Source organism: Calliphora vicina, chromosome 2 (assembly GCF_958450345.1).
Source record: "Calliphora vicina chromosome 2, idCalVici1.1, whole genome shotgun sequence".
NCBI classification, from domain to species: domain Eukaryota; kingdom Metazoa; phylum Arthropoda; class Insecta; order Diptera; family Calliphoridae; genus Calliphora; species Calliphora vicina.
The window spans coordinates 130,928,199-130,947,587 of record NC_088781.1 but is presented as its reverse complement, the minus strand read 5'-3'; the positions used below and the strand labels follow the sequence as shown (position 1 = coordinate 130,947,587).

Here is a 19,389-nt window from a genome sequence, read left to right as displayed (position 1 = left end):
TTCAGTAAAATAATGCAGAATTTTAAGGAGTTTCAACAATTTTTTCATATAAATTTTAAAATTTTGCAAATATCTGACCTTTGACCTCGTCCCAAAATCGTTGTCATATTTTGGCTCAAATTTCAAAGGAATATAATATATTCCTTTGAAATCTAAAAAAAAAATCGCCTGTCCCCCTAATACACATTTTTCCTTATAAATTGTAAATAAAATAAACGCATACTTAATATTTATTTTAATTAAATCAGTATTAATCATACGCCATAGTCACTTCATCTTAATTTCTCTGAAAAGCATGCTACAGATTTAAAGTAGAGTAATTGTGGCGTATACTTAATATTTGAAGAGTGAACTAATTATATATTACGTATACGTTCATTAGGATAATTTTTTAGTGACGCAAAATGGTATGCTATGCTTATTTGAATTTATTGTATATTAAGAAAAAGTAAGCAAACTATGTACAGTGGGGGAAATGAAAAAAAGTGGAAATAAATTTGTAACTTTTAAACGAATGGTCAGATTTAAATAAAATTACTCATTGCAATAGAGGTGGTGTTGTACTTTAGAAAATTAGTGGGTGAGGGTGTGCCCCAAAGTGTGTATATTAGGGTGGGTCGATTTGTAGCGACGCAAAAAAATCGCCAAAGTGACAAGGAAAATCGTATTCTAGGGATCAAAATGAGAAACTTTGCCAATTTTGATGTTCCTTATTTTGACCCAAAATTTTTTTCACTTTGTTAAATAAATGTTAAATTTTACATAATTTTTAGTCAGTTATGAAATCAAAAGACTTAGGGCTTCCAATTGAATTCAAACAAAACTAAAAAAAATAATCAACATTTTAATAAAATTTTAATTTAATTCAAATTTTTTAATTTATTTTCTTAAAGTTTTTTTTTTTAATTTGCTTTTAACAATTATTACTTCCTTGGTAAAGCTTAAATCTATGCTAGCACTAGCTGACCCGACAGACGTTTTCCTGTCCCAATTAAAAAATGCTTGTGTTCGATTTGCAAATTTGAGAGAACCAGTTTGAAATGGGTAAAAATAGTTAAAAAGAAAAAAAAACGTAGTGTTGAATGAGAATTTTTATTCATATAGGTTTGAGTTATGTTTGATGTACAATGAATCTTATGGTCATAGAATAAAATATACATAGAAGCGTTACTGAGAGTCAAAGATCCTAAGTCAGTTGTCAAAAAACTTAGGTCTGAAATATGAGTGATTACAGATCGAGCTCCTTTTCTTGATTAAACGCTTATTGGCCAAGTTATTAGCAAATTTAGATATTTTGAGTTTTTATATAATAAATAGATTTTTGTTCAGAAATATGAGTGATCGAGCTGCTTTTCTTGATTAAACGCGAACATTTAAAAAAAAATAGCCAAATCGGCCCAGGCGTTCTTCGATTTTAGATACATACATAGAAAAAAAGTTGGCGTGGTAAATTTTTCTTATGAATTTTACTACGAACATTTAGAAACAAATTAGCTAAATAGGTGCAGCCATTTTGCCGATTTTAGTTAAATCGAAAAAAGTGGGCGTGGTCAATGTTTCCTTCAGTAAAAACTTAAATTGTATAACTACGACATTTAAGTAAAAAATTTGCCAAATAGTTGCAGCCGTTTTCCGATTTTAGATAAAAAGTGGGCGTGGTCAATTTTTCATTCCTTAAAAACCTAAGTTGGACTTTAGAAAAAAATTATCTGAATCGGTCCGGCCGTTCTCAACTGATGCAATTACCATCGAACGACATTTGATTTTTATTTATATAGATTTGCTTCTCAAATTTAACATTTATTCTTTGGTAATTTAATAAGAATTTAATAAGAATTCATCAATTTACTAATGGTTACTACTGGGCGTATGATTTATATTAATTATGGTCTGATTAGGATTAAATAATGCAACACTTAAAAATAAACATCTACTTCGAAAAAATAAACATCTACACCACTACTTGATAAAAGACAAAAAAAAAGATTCGTGTTTCACAGTTTTGCACCAAGACATGACCTTTTTTATATGGGCCCCCAAAGATTTGGGTCCTCGGTGTCATTTTTGCAAAAAAGTTATCATTTTCTCAGACTCATATCTTGCAAACATTTCGGAATTTTGATAAAGAACAATAATTGTGAACATATAAAATCACAAAACTTCATCTACAAGATCAAAATCGCAAAAAAAAATTTAAAAAATTCGATTTTTTTATATTTTTTTCCCTGTTCAGTAGCAAACCGTTCAAAATTAGAGGAAACAACGAACTACAAAAATTTACCTAAGATCTCAGTAAACAACTTTCTATAATACATAAACTTCCTAGGAATGATTTTTACTATAAGTTAGTAAAAATAAACATAAACTATTAAATTATTATAAACTAAAGCATACTTTTAGGCGGCATTAAAAAAATGTATTTATTTTTTGCGATTTTGATCTTGAAGATGAAGTTTTTTTGATTTAATATGTTCACAATTTTTGTTCTTTACAAGGGCTACAACTTTGCCTCACAGAGTAAATCAAAATTCCGAACTGTTTGCAAGATATGAGCCTGAGAAAATGATCACTTTTTGCAAAAATTACACCGAGGCCCCAAATCTTTTTGGGCTCATAAAAAAAGTGCATGACTTTGGGCAAAACTGGGAGACACGTGTCGTTTTTTTTTTTGGTATTTTATCACGTACTGGGGTCCGTATATGGTTATATTTCCATGACTTAAAATTTACATTTATTAATAAATAAATGTAAAATTTTTCTTAATTTTAAGTTACTTTTGAAATTATACAATTTAAGGGTTATATTTGAATATCAATATATCTCAGAAAATCTTAAAAAATCCAAAAAAAATTAATTCGATTAAAATTCTTTACTCCATAGTTTTTAAATTTAGTTTTTTTCACAATGTAGGTTAATAATTCTAGCAATAGATACTGTCTAGTGAAAATTTAAATCTATTTTAAAATTTGTGTTTCTATTCTGCTGTAATTACGTTAGAATTCAAGTTTTAAGGTAGCAGAACTCCTATGCGTATGATTAATATTAATTCATTTAAATTTTCATATTTTTTTAATTTTCTTTAAACTTATTTAAATTTTTTAATAAAGTTTATACATTCAAGAAAAGCTAAAACTGCACTCTTTCTTAATTAGGAATAAATTATGCAGATTTGCTTTTAAGTAAATTTTTGTTCATACAATTTTATATTAATTTGCCTGGTTTTTGTATTTTTATGTTAGTTATTTTAATATATCCTTTTAAAATAATTTTTATATCTTCACTTAAACCTTTAATTTAATGTGGCCATACAATTTTGGGTTAAAAAACAATTTAACATTTTATGTTAAAAATATATTTAATAGATCTTTTTTTATTATTGTATAATTTTTTTTTTGGTGAGGAAAATTTGTGGCACGTGATGTCATTTATTTAAACATAAATTACAAACAGAAACTTTTCAAAAACAAATTTTGTTATTGTTGTTGGCTTTTATTTATTTGACATGAAAAAGTTATTAAACTTTTTGGTGAGAGAGTGGGAAGTTTTGTGTTGGCTTCCGAAAAAGACAAGTACCTTTTTTTCTACACAAAATAATGGTCTTTTATGGTATGATGTTTTAATGTTGGCCAATGAATGGTTGGTTGGCTGTTTGTTTGGCTGCTTTTTTATAGTCTTGTTTACAATAAAATAAATTTCAAATATAAAGTATCATAGACTAGCTTTATTAAATAAAAATATTGTACAATTTTTTGTTCAAATACAAAATGTGAAACAGATTTAAGGAGTTTAGAGATTAAATTTACAAAATTTCTCAAATATTATTAATAAATATTTATTTTAGCTAAATATTTATTTAATTTAAAAACAAAAAAAAACTTACTTAGGATTTGTTTGTGTTTGCCTTTAAAGATAAATAGTTAGCTGGCAAATAAATAATACTGAAGCATTAGGTTTGTTTTTAAAGGCAAAAACTAGATTTCATTTTGTTTTCTAAAGTGTTTGTTTAAGTTTTAAATATTTGTTGTCTAACTTTTGAGTTTGCAACGACACAAAAACTAAATTTTAGTTAAATTTCTATGTATGATAAATAAGTACACATGTGTAAATATGTAGTTGTTTGTAGAGTATTATCAAAAGTATTTATAGGCAATTTAACTAAATAAACACACAAATAAAAAAAAAATATTTTTTCAAATAAAGAAACATTTTCCAGAGGCGGTTTAAAAAGTTGCTTTTAAGTCGTAGAATAAAAATCAAATAAACGTTAATTTATATTTTATTTTAAAGCTTAAAGTTGTAGCTTTCTTTTAATGTATAAATTTTGTTTAAGTTCTAAAATCTGTTTAAAAAAATTCCATGAATTGTAAACATACAGCATAATTAATATTAGTGATACGCTTGAATTAAATTAAAATTTTATTAAAATTTTGATGGCTTTTCTAGACTTGTTTAAATTTGTTTTGAAGCCTTAAGACTTTTAATCGCATAACTGTTTCAAAGTTATATAAAATTTAACATTTATTTAACAAAATCCTTAAAAAGGCAAAACGGAGCATAATTAATATTAATCATACGCAGATTAATACTTTGTCCAATTTTCAGTAAATTACAACAGTAAATGGAAAATAAAATTAGTAACTAATTTTCCTTAAGAAACTTTAATTCTGTCAATAACTTTTACAAAAATTAACTAGAAGAAAATAAATAAAAAATTAAATTTTGAAACCAGAAAATTTTTTATTAAATTTTAAGGATTTTTTTAAAACTTTTTTTAATTTTATAAAAGCCTTAATTATCTTATCTTTTCACAACTGCATACAAATTATACAAACTATGAAATGTACTTAACAAATCAATGTAAAGACCTAAAATATATCTTAATTAATATTAATCATACGCACATTCGTTTTAATTCAAATTTTTAATGAATTAAATGAATTTTGTAAGCTCAAATACAAATTATATCTGCTTTTAGCATTTACAGAAGCTTTTAAATTTTATTTAACAAAATTTCATAAAAATCCAAAGAGGTTGTTATTAAATATTAATCATACGCAGAGTACAACCAGTTCCTAATAATTCGATTTTTTAGGAAGATCAAATTAAAAACTTGAGTCATAAATTCAAATTTTAACTCAAAAATTTTATCAAATTTTAGCATGCACTCTTTTTTTTATGGGCTTCCAAAGATTTGGGGCCTCAATGTCATTTTTGCAAAAAAAGTGATCATTTTCTCAGAATCATATCTTGCAAACTGTTCGGAATTTTGATCTACTCTCTGAGGTAAAGTTGTAGCCCTTGTCATAAAGAACATATAAAATCAAAAAACATCATCTTCAAGATCAAAATCGCAAAAAACTTAAAAAAAATTAGATTTTTTTATACCTTTTTCCACTGTTCAGGTTCATAGGTAGCAGACCTTTCAAAATTCAGGGAAACAATCAACTACAAAAATGTACATAAGATCTCAATAAACAACTTTCTAGAACATATGAACTTCTTTGGAATGATTCTTAATAACGTTTAGGTAGGCCAATATATGTTATTAAGAAAAACCTATAGGAATTAATTGTTTTGGTCCATAAACTATTAAATTATTATAAACTAAAGCATACGTTTAGGCAGCTTTAGAAAAAATTATTTCGAATTTTTTAAAGTTTTTTGCAATTTTGATCTTAAAGATGAAATTTGGTATTCAAATTCAGTTTTATTAAAAGAACTTTTCTTCAAGATCAAAATCGCAAAAAACTTTAAAAAATTCGATTTTTTTAACTTTTTCCCCTGTTCAGGTTCATAGGTAGCAAACCGTTCAAAATTCAAGGAAACAATCAACTACAAAAATGTACCTAAGATATCAATAAACAACTTTCTAGAACATATGAATTTCCTAGGAGTGATTCTTAACACCGTTTAGGTAGGTCAATATAAGTTAGTAAGAAAAAACTAAAGGAATTAAGTGTTTTGGGCCTTAACCTATTAAATTATTATAAACTAAAGCATACTTTTAGGCGGCTTTAAAAAAATTTATGACGAACTTTTTAAAGTTTTTTGCAATTTTGATCTTAAAGATGAAATTTGGTATTCAAATTTAGTTTTTATTAAAAGAACTGTTCTGACTGCCCTTTTATCTTAGATCTTCTATAGTATTTCAATCTACAAACTTTTCACACTTTTTCTGTTTCACACACACACAAACTCTCTTAAATACCCAGATTATAAATTCACTGTATAAATATGTATGTTTCTATGTGAAAATAAAAAATATATTTTTCCTACACAAAAACTTTGTTTAATACGTTTAAAAAAGGAAAAATTATTTACCAACATACTAAAGTATGTATAATAATTTTGCCTAAAGAACTTAAAAGTGAATATAAGTAAATCTTTTATATCCTCACTCTCTCACACACAGGAGTCATATAACATTTAAAAAAGCAAAAACTTTATTAAGTGTTTATTAACAGGGATTTTAAAAATATAAATGAAAAACACTATGATGATTTGTGTTAGGGGAGGGAGGGAGGTAGGTAGGTTTAGAAAAAGGCTTAAAATATAAATAAATATGTATATGATTCTATAATTTTGTTTAACTAGGCGTATGATTTATATTAATTAGATGGTAGTTTAAACAGAATGTAATGAAAAGGTTTAATTTTGAAAGATAATTTTGAAAAAAAGTTTGTAAATTATTAAATGCTATTAATAATAATAATTTTAAACTTAATTTTTTGGAAATCCAAAGTTATGGCTTTTTCTTGATATTTTATTATGTTTCTGCCATTATTTTCTGGTTTAAATTATGTTTTTTAAATTTTTTAAGGGGAAATTTGTGTAATTTATTAAAGATTTATCAGTAATCCTATATTTGTATATAAAAGTTAATAAATATGCTTAATTTTGGTAAATTTGTATTGAAAGCAAAAATTTGGCAAAAGGCGTATGATTAATATTAAATACAGGTAATAATGGTTTAGAACAAAATATTACAATTTTGAGTAACAATTTGTTCAACAATATATATATTTTTGAAATGCTAATACTTTAAGCATTCATATGGATTATAATAAGTTATAACAAATAAAGCAAAATTTTAAATTTGGAGTTAATTAAAAAAAAATTTTTAATAAAAATAATTTTCAAGATTAATTTATTTTAACAGAAGGAGAAGTGTTTTTAAATACTCTTGAAAATAAGGATATTTGAAATATTATTTACTTAATTTGTGAGGAATTTCTAAAATTTTCAATACGTATGATTAATATGAATAGTCTCTATGAAGCGTTAATGCTAAATATTTAAGTTTTGAGTAACAATTTGTTCAGCAATAACTATATTTTTGAAAAGCTACTATTACTAGTATTAAAATGGTGTATACAAAACTTTAACATTATAAGTAAAGTTATTAATTTAATTACCATTCAAAAAAAAAAAAAATTAAAAAAATTTATTTTTTTTGATAATTTTTCTAGAGTATTTTATATTAGAGAAAGAGAATGGTGTGTAAATACTGTTGAAAATTATGGAAATAATTTCATATAATAAAAGGTATGAAGCTTTAATAGATAAAAATTGCAATTTAGAAAATATATTGGTACAATACGTATGATTAATATTAATTAGCGACTATGATGAATTATTGCCAAATCTTTTAGTTTTGAGAAAAAATTTGTTCAGCAATACATACATTTTTAGAAAGCTTATATTTCAGACTTTAAAATAATGTATAACGAGTTATAGGAACAGAGGAAAAAAATTAATTTAAATATAATTTAAAAAAATATTTTTTTCTTGATAACTTTAATAATATTTAATAATGTTTTATATTAACAGAAAGTGTCTAAATATATTAAACAAATGTTATAAAACTCTCTATTTATAAGAAAAAGCGAGCAAATAAAACCTATTTGTATAAATTTCAATTTTAAAAAAAATTACTGCAAGGCCTATGATTAATATTAATTACAGTCAATAATATTGTAATGCTAAATGTTTAAGTTTTGAGGTACAATTTGTTCAACAATATATACATTTTTGAAAAGCTAAGAATTCAAGCTATAAAAAGGTGTATACAAAGTTATAACAAGAGAAGAAAAATCTTTGATTTAATTATAATAAAAAAAAATTAAAATTTTTTTTTTGATAATTTTTTAAGAATATTTTATTTCAACTGATAGCAAATAGACAAATTGTGTTTAAATACACCTAATAATTTTATAATCAAATCAATATTAATAATATAAAAGTAAAAAATAAGCTTAATTGGAGAAATTTAAAACAAAAACATTTTGGTACAAAGCGTATGAGTAATATTAATTATTGACTAGACTGAATAAGTGCCAAATATTAAAGTTTAAAGAAACAATTTATTCAACAATATATACATTTTTTGAAAGCTAAGACTTCAGTCTTTCAAATGGTGTACAAAAAAAAATTATAACTACAGAAGAAAAAAAATTATTTACAATCAATTAGAAAAAAATTAAAAAAAATTTTTTTTGTTAACTTTTAAATAATGTTTTAAATTTGCTAAAATATACTACCGAAATATTTAAATTACTTTATATCTAAATGAAAAATCAAAAAAAAGTTCCATTTGTATAAATTTTAATTAAAAAATTTAAGGGCAAACTTTATGATTAACATTAATTACTATCAATAATAATTAATATAAAAGTTTTAAATAATATTTCGTTCGGCAATATAAACATTATTTTAAAGTTAACAAATTAAGCTTTGAAACAGTGTATATCTTATTAAAACAATGGAAGAAAAATATTTAATTTAAACATAATTCAAATATATTTTTTTAAATTTTTCAAGAAAATTTTACATCAACAAATGTAAAATTGAGAAATTGTAGCTAAATACAGTTCATGATTTTTTAAACAAATTAATATTTATATGTTTAATGTAAAAAATTGGCTTATTTGGAGAAAAATTGTAATTTAATAAAATTTTGATACAAGGCGTATGATTAATATTAATTAGGGACTAAACTGCATAAGTGCCAAATTTTAAAGTTTTGGGAAATAATTTGTTCAACAGTATATATATTTTTGAAAAGCTAAGTCTTCAAGCTTTAAAACTGTATATAAAAACTATAACAAATGGAACATAATTTTCAATTTAAACAAACTTAAATAAAAATTTTCAAAATATTTTTTTTTTCCAAAAATTATTTTGCGTCTAAAATAAAAATGCCTTTACTGACAAAATAAGTCATGCTTCCTTCTTTTTAATTTCTATATCTCAAACATTTCCAAAAGTTCAAATTTAATTTCCAGCAAATACAACTATCTACTTTATTGTCTCTAATTTTATTGTATGTTGTTTGAACTTAATAAATGTTCAATAGATTTCTAGCAATTGATACTTGAGTATATATAACTGTCTGTTTAAGTAAATTTGTAATTTGCAAATAGACATTTTGAAGCCTGTCAACTGGCAGAATACATGAACAAAATACGTACATACATAGAAATGCACATAAGCAGTATATTGCAAAACTGAAAAGCATAAAATTATCAATAAACTATAAAATACATATAGAACTAAACATTTGCTTACACATATGTATGAACATTATTAAAGTCAGGCATGTGAACAATATTCCTCCTTCCGTTTTTGCCACAAACCTACACACGAAAAAACCCAAACGCGGATGTGAGGGTAGAAATTGAGACAAAGTGTTGTGAAAATACATAGATAGAGTTTTGAAAATTCTATAGAATTTGTAAATGTATGAGTGTTTGATGGTAAATTAGTCAAAAGTAAGGAAATGCATGGCGTTTTTTTTTTGTTTTTTGGTTGGTTATAGATGCCTGACTAGCACAGAGTATGTGTGTGTTTATATATAAGTAGTTGCATATTCATGTGCAATATAGTAGAAGTTTTGCAACGTTATCATTTCCTTTTCAATGCTATTTTATGAGGGTCTTTTCTGGTGTTAGGCAACGAGGCGTAAAAACTGTGGCTTTACCCAAAAAAGAAAAACAGAAACGGAGACAAACAAACACAAAGTAAAAACCCAACTAACGACAAGCAGCAGGCAAAAACCAAAGAGATGAAATAGAAACTAACATACAGACAGTTATAGATATAAAAACAGCACACACATACACTCCAACATACATAGACGCGCCAACATACATAAAGTTCAGGAAACGTTTGACAACCATGACAGACAATAAAATATGTTCGCAAATATTCACACACATACACACAGAGACCAAGATATACGAAAATTTCCAACAAAGTTTTGTAAAACTTTCAAAGTTTAAATACAATTTAACAAATGTGCAAAATTTGTATAAGAAAATTATTTAAGAAGTTTAATAACTGTAATAATTTTTTTTTAGGAAACTTAAATTTTATTGTTGTAATATTATTAAATTATTACATTATTAATAAATATAATGCAATAAAAAAAAGTTTTGAAAATATATTAAATTTAGGCAAAAATTCAATAAAAAATAATTTTGTGACAAGGCGTATGATTAATATTAATTAGCCAGTATATTTGTTTACAACAAAATATTTTCATTTAGAGCAATAATTTGTTAAGCAATATATACATTTTTGGAAAGCTAAGAATTTAAGCTTTAAAACCATATAACTATCTTATTTGAGCTACATGAAAATAGTTCCATTTGAACTTAAAATGTTAAAAAAAAATTTTGGAAATAAATTTTATTTTAATTTTCCTTTCTCTGTTACAGTGAACCCTATCCCGCCTATATGGATGACTATGATTACATGCCACCCCAATCTCATTCTCCTCAACCTCCACAACATCCCTACGAAAAACGACCAGGCCGACCACAACTACCACAATATCGTACACCCAGTACTCCATCACCCTCTGAACAAAAACAAGAACCCAGTCAACAAATGGACTATTTAACCATGTTTAAATCTTTGAAAACCATGTGGGATATCTATCAATCATTTACCTCCTCCTGGAATACCATAGCCGAAAAACGTAATCGCGAAGAGGCAATAGCCCAACAGAAATACAAACAAATGCAGCAAATCAGAATAAATTCCAAGAAACCGCCAAAATTTAATAACAAAAAGAATAACACACAAACTACGAAAAGTCCTAGAAAACAGACCACAACCACTACAACAGTACAGCCAGCGCTTAATAGCTTAGAAGTGTATACATCATCAGAGGAAGAAGTAGCACCAGCGAAAAAGCAACCTTTGGCTAAAGTTGAGCCCAGAAAGGGTGTGAAGGCTGATAAGGGGAATAACAAGGAGGTGGAGAGTTTAAGAGATAAAAGACAGACAGACGGTGTCAATGGCTCAACGGATGTGGCTGAGGGACGTTATATTAAGGGAGATCCTTTGAAGGGATACTATGATTTTGTCATCACAGAAGGTTCTTACAAGTTTTGGGCGGCATTTCAGGTGAGATAAACAAAATAAGGATACAGAACTGAAGAAGAACTGATAGAAGAACTGATAGAAGAACTTACACTAGAACTGATACAACTTTTAAAGATAGAACAAAAATTTGAAGTAGAAAGAGCAACAATTGAGCTATGAATTTAAGCATAGAAAGAGACACGATTGAACTATGAATTAAAGTATAGAAACATTAACTAACAGTCGTATGATTAATATAAATTAGTATTAATAATATTGTAATGCTAAAAATAATTCGTTCAGCTAAATATACTTTATAGAAAAGGGAACATTTCAAGAGAAAAATTTCAATATAATAAAATTTTGATACAAGGCGTATGATTAATATTAATTAGGGACTAGACTGAATAAGAGCTAAATATTAAAGTTCAGAGAAACAATTTGTTCAACAATATATACATTTTTGAAAACCTAAGACTTCATGCTTTAAAATTTTATATAACAACTTTAACAAACGAAATATAATTTTCAATTTAAACGAACGTAAATAAAAATTTACAAAATATTTTTTTCCAAAATTATTTACCAACAGATGTAAAATTTAGAAATTTTATTATCAACAGATGTAAAACTGAGAAATTGTAGGTAAATACACTTCATAAGTTTTAAGCTAATTAATATTTATATGTTTAATGTAAAAAATAATCTTAATTGGAGAAAAAGTTCAATATAACAAAATTATGATACGAAACGTATGATTAATATTAATTAGACACTAGACTGAATAAGTGCTAAATATTAAAGTTTAGAGAAACAATTTGTTCAACAATATATACATTTTTGAAAAGCTAAGACTTCAGGCTTTAGAATTCATTATAACAACTGCAACAAAGAAAACATAATTTTCAATTTAAGCGAACTTAAATAAAAACTTTCAAAATATTTTTTTCCCAAAATTATTTTGGTATAAAAAAATTTTTTATTAACAAAATGAGTCATTGTTCCTTCTACTAAATTACAACATAAACTGAACTGATACAACTTTTAAAGAAATAGACACTATTAAACAATAATGTAAACAATTAGCTTAATTGGAGAAAAAGTTCAATATAACAAAATGTTTATACAAAGCGTATGATTAATATTAATATATACATTTTTGAAAAGCAAAGACTTTAAGCTTTAAAACTCTATATAACAGCTATTTGTTATAGAGTCTCCATTTTCAATTTAAACGAACTTAAATTAAAATTTGCAAAATATTTTTTTTTTCCAAAATTATTTTGGTATAAAAAAATGTTTTTATTAACAAACTAAGTCATTTTGTCTTCAACATTATAACAATGAAAGAAAAATCTTGAATTCAAATACATTTAAAATTTTGTTTTTATTTTTCAAGAAAATTTTATATCAACCGATGTAAAATTGATATATTCTAGCTAAATACCCTTCATAATTTTTTAAACAAATTAATACTTATAGATTTAATGTAAAAAATTAGCATAATTGCAGAAAAATTTCAATATAATATAATTTTGATACAAAGCGTATGATTAATATTAATTAGGGACTAGACTGAATAAGTGCTAAATATTAAAGTTTCGAGAAACAATTTGTTGAACAATATATACATTTTTGAAAAGCTAGGACTTCAGGCTTTAAAATTCCATATAACAACTGCAACAAAGAAAACATAATTTTCAATTTTTTCCAAAATTATTTACAAACAGATGCAAAATTGAGAAATTTTAGGTAAATACACTTCATAATTTTGTAAGCTAATTAATATTTATATGTTTAATGTAAAAAATTAGCTTAATTGGAGAAAAATTTCAATATAACCAAATGTTTATACAAGGCGTATGATTAATATTAATTAGGCACTAGACTGAATAAGTGCCAAATATTAAACTTTAGAGAAACAATTTGTTCAACAATATATACATTTCTGAAATGTTATGACCTCAGGCTTTAAAATTCTATATAAAGACTATAACAAACCAAACAAAATTTTCAATTTAAACGAACTTAAATAAAAATTTGCAAAATATTTTTTTTCCCAAAATTATTTTGATATAAAAAAAATGTTTTTATTAACAAAATAAGTCATGGTCCGTTCTACTTAATTTCTACACATTAATATTTTATCTTAAATATTTACAATAGTTCGAATTTAATATAAAGCGAATACTACTACTATCTGCTTAATGTATCTAATTATATTGTATTTTTGAACTTAATGAATGTTCAATAGATTTCTAGATTTCAATAGATTTGATTTTGAAGTATAGAATGAGCCATTATTTATGTAGGATTTGAAGTGTAGAAAGAGCCACGATTGATGTAGAAGTTGATGTACAGAAAGAACCATGACTGAGGTAAAAACCGAAAAAAACCATTGAGGTAAAATTTGAAGTATAAAATTTGAGGTATAGAAAGAGCCTCGATTGATCTAAAATTTTAAGTACAAAAAAAAGCCACGATTAAACTAAAATTTGAAGTATAGAATGATCCTCGATTGAACTAAAATTTTAAGTTCAGAAAGAGCCATGATTGAACTAAAATTATAAGTATAGAACAGCCACGATTGAACTAAAATTTGAAGTATAGAAAGAGACAGGACTGAGGTAAAATTCTAAGTATAGAAAGAACCACGATTGATGTTGAATTTGAGGTATAGAAAGTGCCACGATTGAGGTAAAATTTGAGGTAATATTTCAAGTATAATATGTGCCACCACTGATGTAAAATTCTAAGTATAGGAAGAGCAATGACTGAGGTAAAATTTAAAGTATAGAAAGAGCCTCCATTGAGGTAAAATTCTAAGTATAGAAAGAACCACGTTTGAGGTAAAATTTGAAGTAGAGAAAAATACATGATTTAGGTAAAATTCTAAGTATATAAAGAGCCATGACTGAGGTAAAATTCTAAGTATAGAAAGAACCACGATTGAGGTAAAATTTGAAGTATATAAAGAGCCACGATTGATGTTGAATTTGAGGTATAGAAAGTGCCACGATTCAGGTAAAATTTGAGGTATAGAAAAAGCCGTGACTGAAGTAAAATTTTAGGTTTAGAAAGAACCACGATTGAGGTAAAATTTGGACATAGATATATCTAAAAAATATAGAAATAAGAATACAGACGGCATGAAAAACTTATAGATATCCTTACCCTAATGGGTATAAAAACCTGTGATTTTAATACCAGCGGGTTCTAATTGATTTTGTTTTGGAATATGTTTTTATATTTTATATATTTTCTTTATTTATTCTCCTCATAACTCTGCACATTATTTGCAACTTCTCCAAAAAAAGTGGCAACTGACAACATGTACTTTATTTATAGTTCATTCATTTCTTCCTTCCTTCATCCATTCATTCATTTAAAACATTCACAGAAAATTAATTTGTCATACGTTTCATATAAAATATGTTTTGACCAGATGTAGGAAAAACTGGTAAATATTTATGTGAATAAATAGAGTGACAAAGAATTTTGATTACAAAGCTGACAATAATTATATAAAAAAATTTAATAAAAAATGTATTGCTATAAAAAACATATTCAGTTTTTATAAAATTTTAATATAAAATATACAAGACGTATGATTAATATTAATTGAACGAATTTTTGGTTTGTTGTTAAATATTTCAGTTTAGGATAACAACTTGTTCAACAAAGTATACTTTATTGATGAGTTAATATTTAAAGCAGTAAATCCATGTACAAATTGCGTAACTAGAGAGTTGTAATATTAAAATAATTGTTACTAAAACTCATTGCTGTTTTTGCTTCATTTTGTAATTTGTGGTAATTATTGGTAGCTTTACTGTTTGCATATCTTCGCTGACAGTTGTTTGTCAAAATAAGTTTCCTTTTACCATAAATAAAGAGGAAACAACACAACTACAGCAAAAATATCAGTAAAATGTGCACATATACATATATATATTCAGAACATTTTAAGTGGCAACATAACTGACAACAACCACGAAAATAATTATTACTATAAAAAAAAGCGCCAACACACATTTGTGGATGATGTGGTGGTATAAATATTTTTCTTCGTCTTGCTTAACAGCAACAACTCTATTACTCTCTACAACTCACATATTGCTCGGTTTTATGTTCATTTATAAAAAAGGACATGAGCATGCACAAACATGCACCAACGTGTTGGTGTGCTGTTTTTTTTTATACATATGTCACTCTATCTACCGTCTCTACCATCAGGTGGTTAAGTACATCTCCTCTTCATTTTCCTGCAATGTTTTTTTTTGTTATTTCCATTTTGTTGCTGTTCTATATTTTTTGTTTAACAAATATACATAGTTGGCACCTGACATTCTTCTTTACGTTTTATTTTGATTTTTTTTCATTCTGTTAGTTTTTTTTTTAAATTGTTGTTGTTTTTTATTTTTTTGCTTAACAAAAGTCACAAATCTGTGTTGACCATACTTCACACTCATTCAGAGTTACATTCACGTAAACACACTTACAGTTTCCTCACATATCATCATGGACAATGGTCAAGCACACTCAGAGAAGAGATCTAGTTGTACATGATCACCGCCATTATTTCGATATGATAACATGATTTTTAATAATATTATAGTCACAGAAATTGTTTATATGATTGCGACAACCATAATTGATTAAACTAAAATTTGAAGTTTAAAAAGAGCCAAGATTGAACTAAAATTTGAAGTAGAGAAACAGCCATGATTGAACTAAAATTGAAGTTTAGAAAGAGACAAGATTGAGCTAAAATTTGAAGTATAGAAAGAGCTATGATTGAACTAAAATTTGAAGCATAGAAATAGCTAAGATTGAACTAAATTTGAATTATAGAAAGAGCCACGATTGAACTAAAATTTGAAGTATGGAAAGAGCCACGATTGAACTAAAATTTGAAATAGAGAAAGGGCCAGCATTGAACTAAAATTTGAAGTAGAGAAAGAGCCATGATTGAACTTAAACTTGATCTAGTATTTGAAGTACAGCCATGATTGAACTAAAATTTGAAGTAGGGAAAGAACCATGATTGAACTAAAATTTGATATATAGAAAGAGCCACGATTGAACTAAAATTTTAAGTATAGAGCTAGCCTTGATGAAACTAAAATTTATGTGTAGAAAGAGCTATGATTGAACTAAAACTTGAAGTATAGAAAGAGTCATGAATTAACTGAAATTTTAAGTGAAGAAAGAGCCATGAATGAAATGAAATTTGAAGTGAAGAAAGACTGAAGATTCAACTAAAATTTGAAGTATAAAAAGATTCACGATTCAACTAAAATTTTAAGCTTAGGAACAGCAATGAATGAACTGAAATTAGATGTATAGAAAGAGCCATGATTGAAGTAAAATTTAAAGTATAGAAAGAGCCACGATTGAACTAAAATTTGAAATATAGAAATAACCAAATTTGAACTAAAATTTGAAGTAGAGGAAGAGCCATGATTGAACTAAAATTTTAAGTATAGAAAGAACCAAGATTGAACTAAAATATGAAGTAGAGAAAGAGCCAAGACTGAACTGAAATTTGAAGTATAGAAAGAGCCACGATTGAACTAATATTTGAAGTAGAGAAAGAGCCACGATTGAGGTAAAATTTCAAGTGGAGAAATATCCATGATTAAACTAAAATTTGAGGTATAGAAAGACCCAAGATTGAACTAAAATTTGAAGTGGAGGAAGCGCCATGATTGAACTAAAATTTTAAGTAGAGAAAGAGGGTAGATTGATCTAAAATTTGAAGTAGAGAAAGAGCCATGATTGATGTAGAATTTGAAGTATAGAAAGAGCCACAATTTATCCACAATTTGAAGTAGAGAAAGAGCCCCGATTGAACTAAAATTGAAGTATAGAAAGAGTCATGAATTAACTGAAATTTTAAGTGAAGAAAGAGCCATGATTGAACTATAATTTGAAGTAGAATTTTAAGTATAGAAAGAGCCTCGATTGAACTAATATTTGGCTTATAGGAAGAGCCACAATTGAACTAAAATTTTAAGTATAGTAAGAACCAAGATTGAACCAAAGTTTTAAGTGGAGAAAGAGCCATGATTAAACTAAAATTTGAAGTGGAGAAAGACCCATGATTAAATTAAAATTTGAGGTATTGAAAGACCCAAGATTGAACTAAAATTTGAAGTGGAGTAAGCGCCATGATTGAACTAAAATTTTAAGTAGAGAAAGAGCCATGATTGATGTAGAATTTGAGGTGTAGAAAGAGCCACAATTTATCTACAATTTGAAGTAGAGAAAGAGCCAAGATTGAACTGAAATTTGAAGTATAGAAGGAGCCACGATTGGTGTAAAATTTGAAGTAGAGAAAGAGCCACGATTGAGGTAAAATTTGAAGTGGAGAAAGACCCATGATTAAACTAAAATTTGAGGTATAGAAAGACCCAAGATTGAACTAAAATTTGAAGTGGAGGCAGCGCCATGATTGAACTAAAATTTTAAGTAGAGAAAGATCCTAGATTGAACTAAAATTTGATGTGGAGGAAGAGCCATGATTGAACTAAAATTTTAAGTAGAGAAAGAGGGTAGATTGATCTAAAATTTGAAGTAGAGAAAGAGCCACGATTGAACTAAAATTTGATGTATAGAAAGAGCCATGATTGAACTAAAATTTTAAGTATGGAAGGTGGCACGATTGAGCTAAAATTTGTTTGGAGTAAAAGCGTGGAAAGATACACATAATATTGTTAAACATTTGTTACAACTTTATTTTTTCCCTGAGTGCAGTTCTGGCTAGCAAACAAGCAAACAATAACAACAACATTAACGAAAGCAACAACTACAACACCATGATAAGTATGTGGGTTGTTAAAAAGAGCATGGTGGTGTTTTTTCTCTTTATTTTTTATTTTTGTTTTGTTAACCCGTTGCTTTTTAACTCTTCATGTTGAATGAAGGACAAAATGAATGAAAGGGAAGAGATTTATGAAATTTGTCTGTATGTTTTAGTAAAATTTTTGATTTATGCAATGAAATATGATATAAAGAGAAGAAAATGGAGAAAATGTAGGAAATTACAATATAAAATTGTTGAATAGCAGGCCATACTGGTCGTATAAAGGCCATAAATGATAAAGGTTTCTTAAGATATGAGAAATAATTTAATTTCAAAAAATTTAACTTTCTTTCTAGGTCGGCACTGCTATATTGATTATTTACTCTACATTTGCTGCCATCTACTACTCCAAGGTTAATCCCCTCGTAAGTGATTACGATTATACAGATTATTTGGGTGGTGCTCGATCTCTAAATGGTGGCGATCTCGACTTTGTAGATGATGACAGTGATGTATTGCAAAAAGCACAACCAAAAAGCTGGCTGGAATATTTGCCACGTTCTGGTCATTCGCTGAAATTCATATTAGATGCCATAGATAAACTGCCAACGGATCATAACACTCAAGAAGAGGGTAATAGTGAAGATTTCGCACCAGAAAGTAAAGAAGTTAAGGACAATTTTGATGGAATTGAATATGAAGATGATTTAGAACCTTCTAATCAAACAGAAAATACACAAGAATCAGAAAATTCAAATGAAACAAAACAGGATAATACAGCCATGTAGATGTTAATGATTAAGTTTATATATAATTACTATATTTAGGTTATAAATAAAAGATATTAAACAAAATTAAGGAAAAATCAAAAGAAATGTGTTTTAATAGGAAAAAATTGTGTAAAACAACTCAATAAACTAAAGCCTTAATTGTTTGGCTTTACAAAAACATAATTCTTCTAACTTTTATGAAAAAGTAAGTATATATTTTATTTTTTAAAAAGTTTTTAATTTATCTTTATTACTTGTTACTTTTTATTTGTTAATCTCTTGTTTACAACTACCGTTTAACTTTAAACAGCTTCTTGCTTGTAAAATCCACCATTAAATATTGTTCTTAAGTGTAATTTAAACTCTTTGCTCTGCTTTTGTTGGCTCAAAATAAAAAAGTATTTATGGTAAATTTAACATGAGGATTTTATTTTTTATTTT

General features: G+C 26.2%; 1 protein-coding gene across 1 annotated transcript; it reads left to right on the top strand.

The window, feature by feature from the left end:
* Nucleotides 1-10,848: 10,848 nt before the first annotated feature.
* LOC135950875 (uncharacterized) lies at nt 10,849-18,966 on the top strand. Its single transcript, XM_065500399.1, has 2 exons — nt 10,849-11,412; nt 18,535-18,966. The coding sequence occupies exons 1-2, from the start codon at nt 10,891-10,893 to the stop codon at nt 18,964-18,966; spliced, it is 954 nt and encodes a 317-aa protein (XP_065356471.1). The 5' UTR covers nt 10,849-10,890.
* Nucleotides 18,967-19,389: the final 423 nt, after the last annotated feature.

Bases quoted from the DNA above. Each gene is read 5' to 3' on its own strand.
- LOC135950875 (XM_065500399.1), top strand. From the start codon at position 10,891: ATGGACTATTTAACCATGTTTAAATCTTTGAAAACCATGTGGGATATC. The intron at 11,413-18,534 runs GTGAGATAAACA...CTTTCTTTCTAG, and splicing joins AGTTTTGGGCGGCATTTCAG to GTCGGCACTGCTATATTGAT.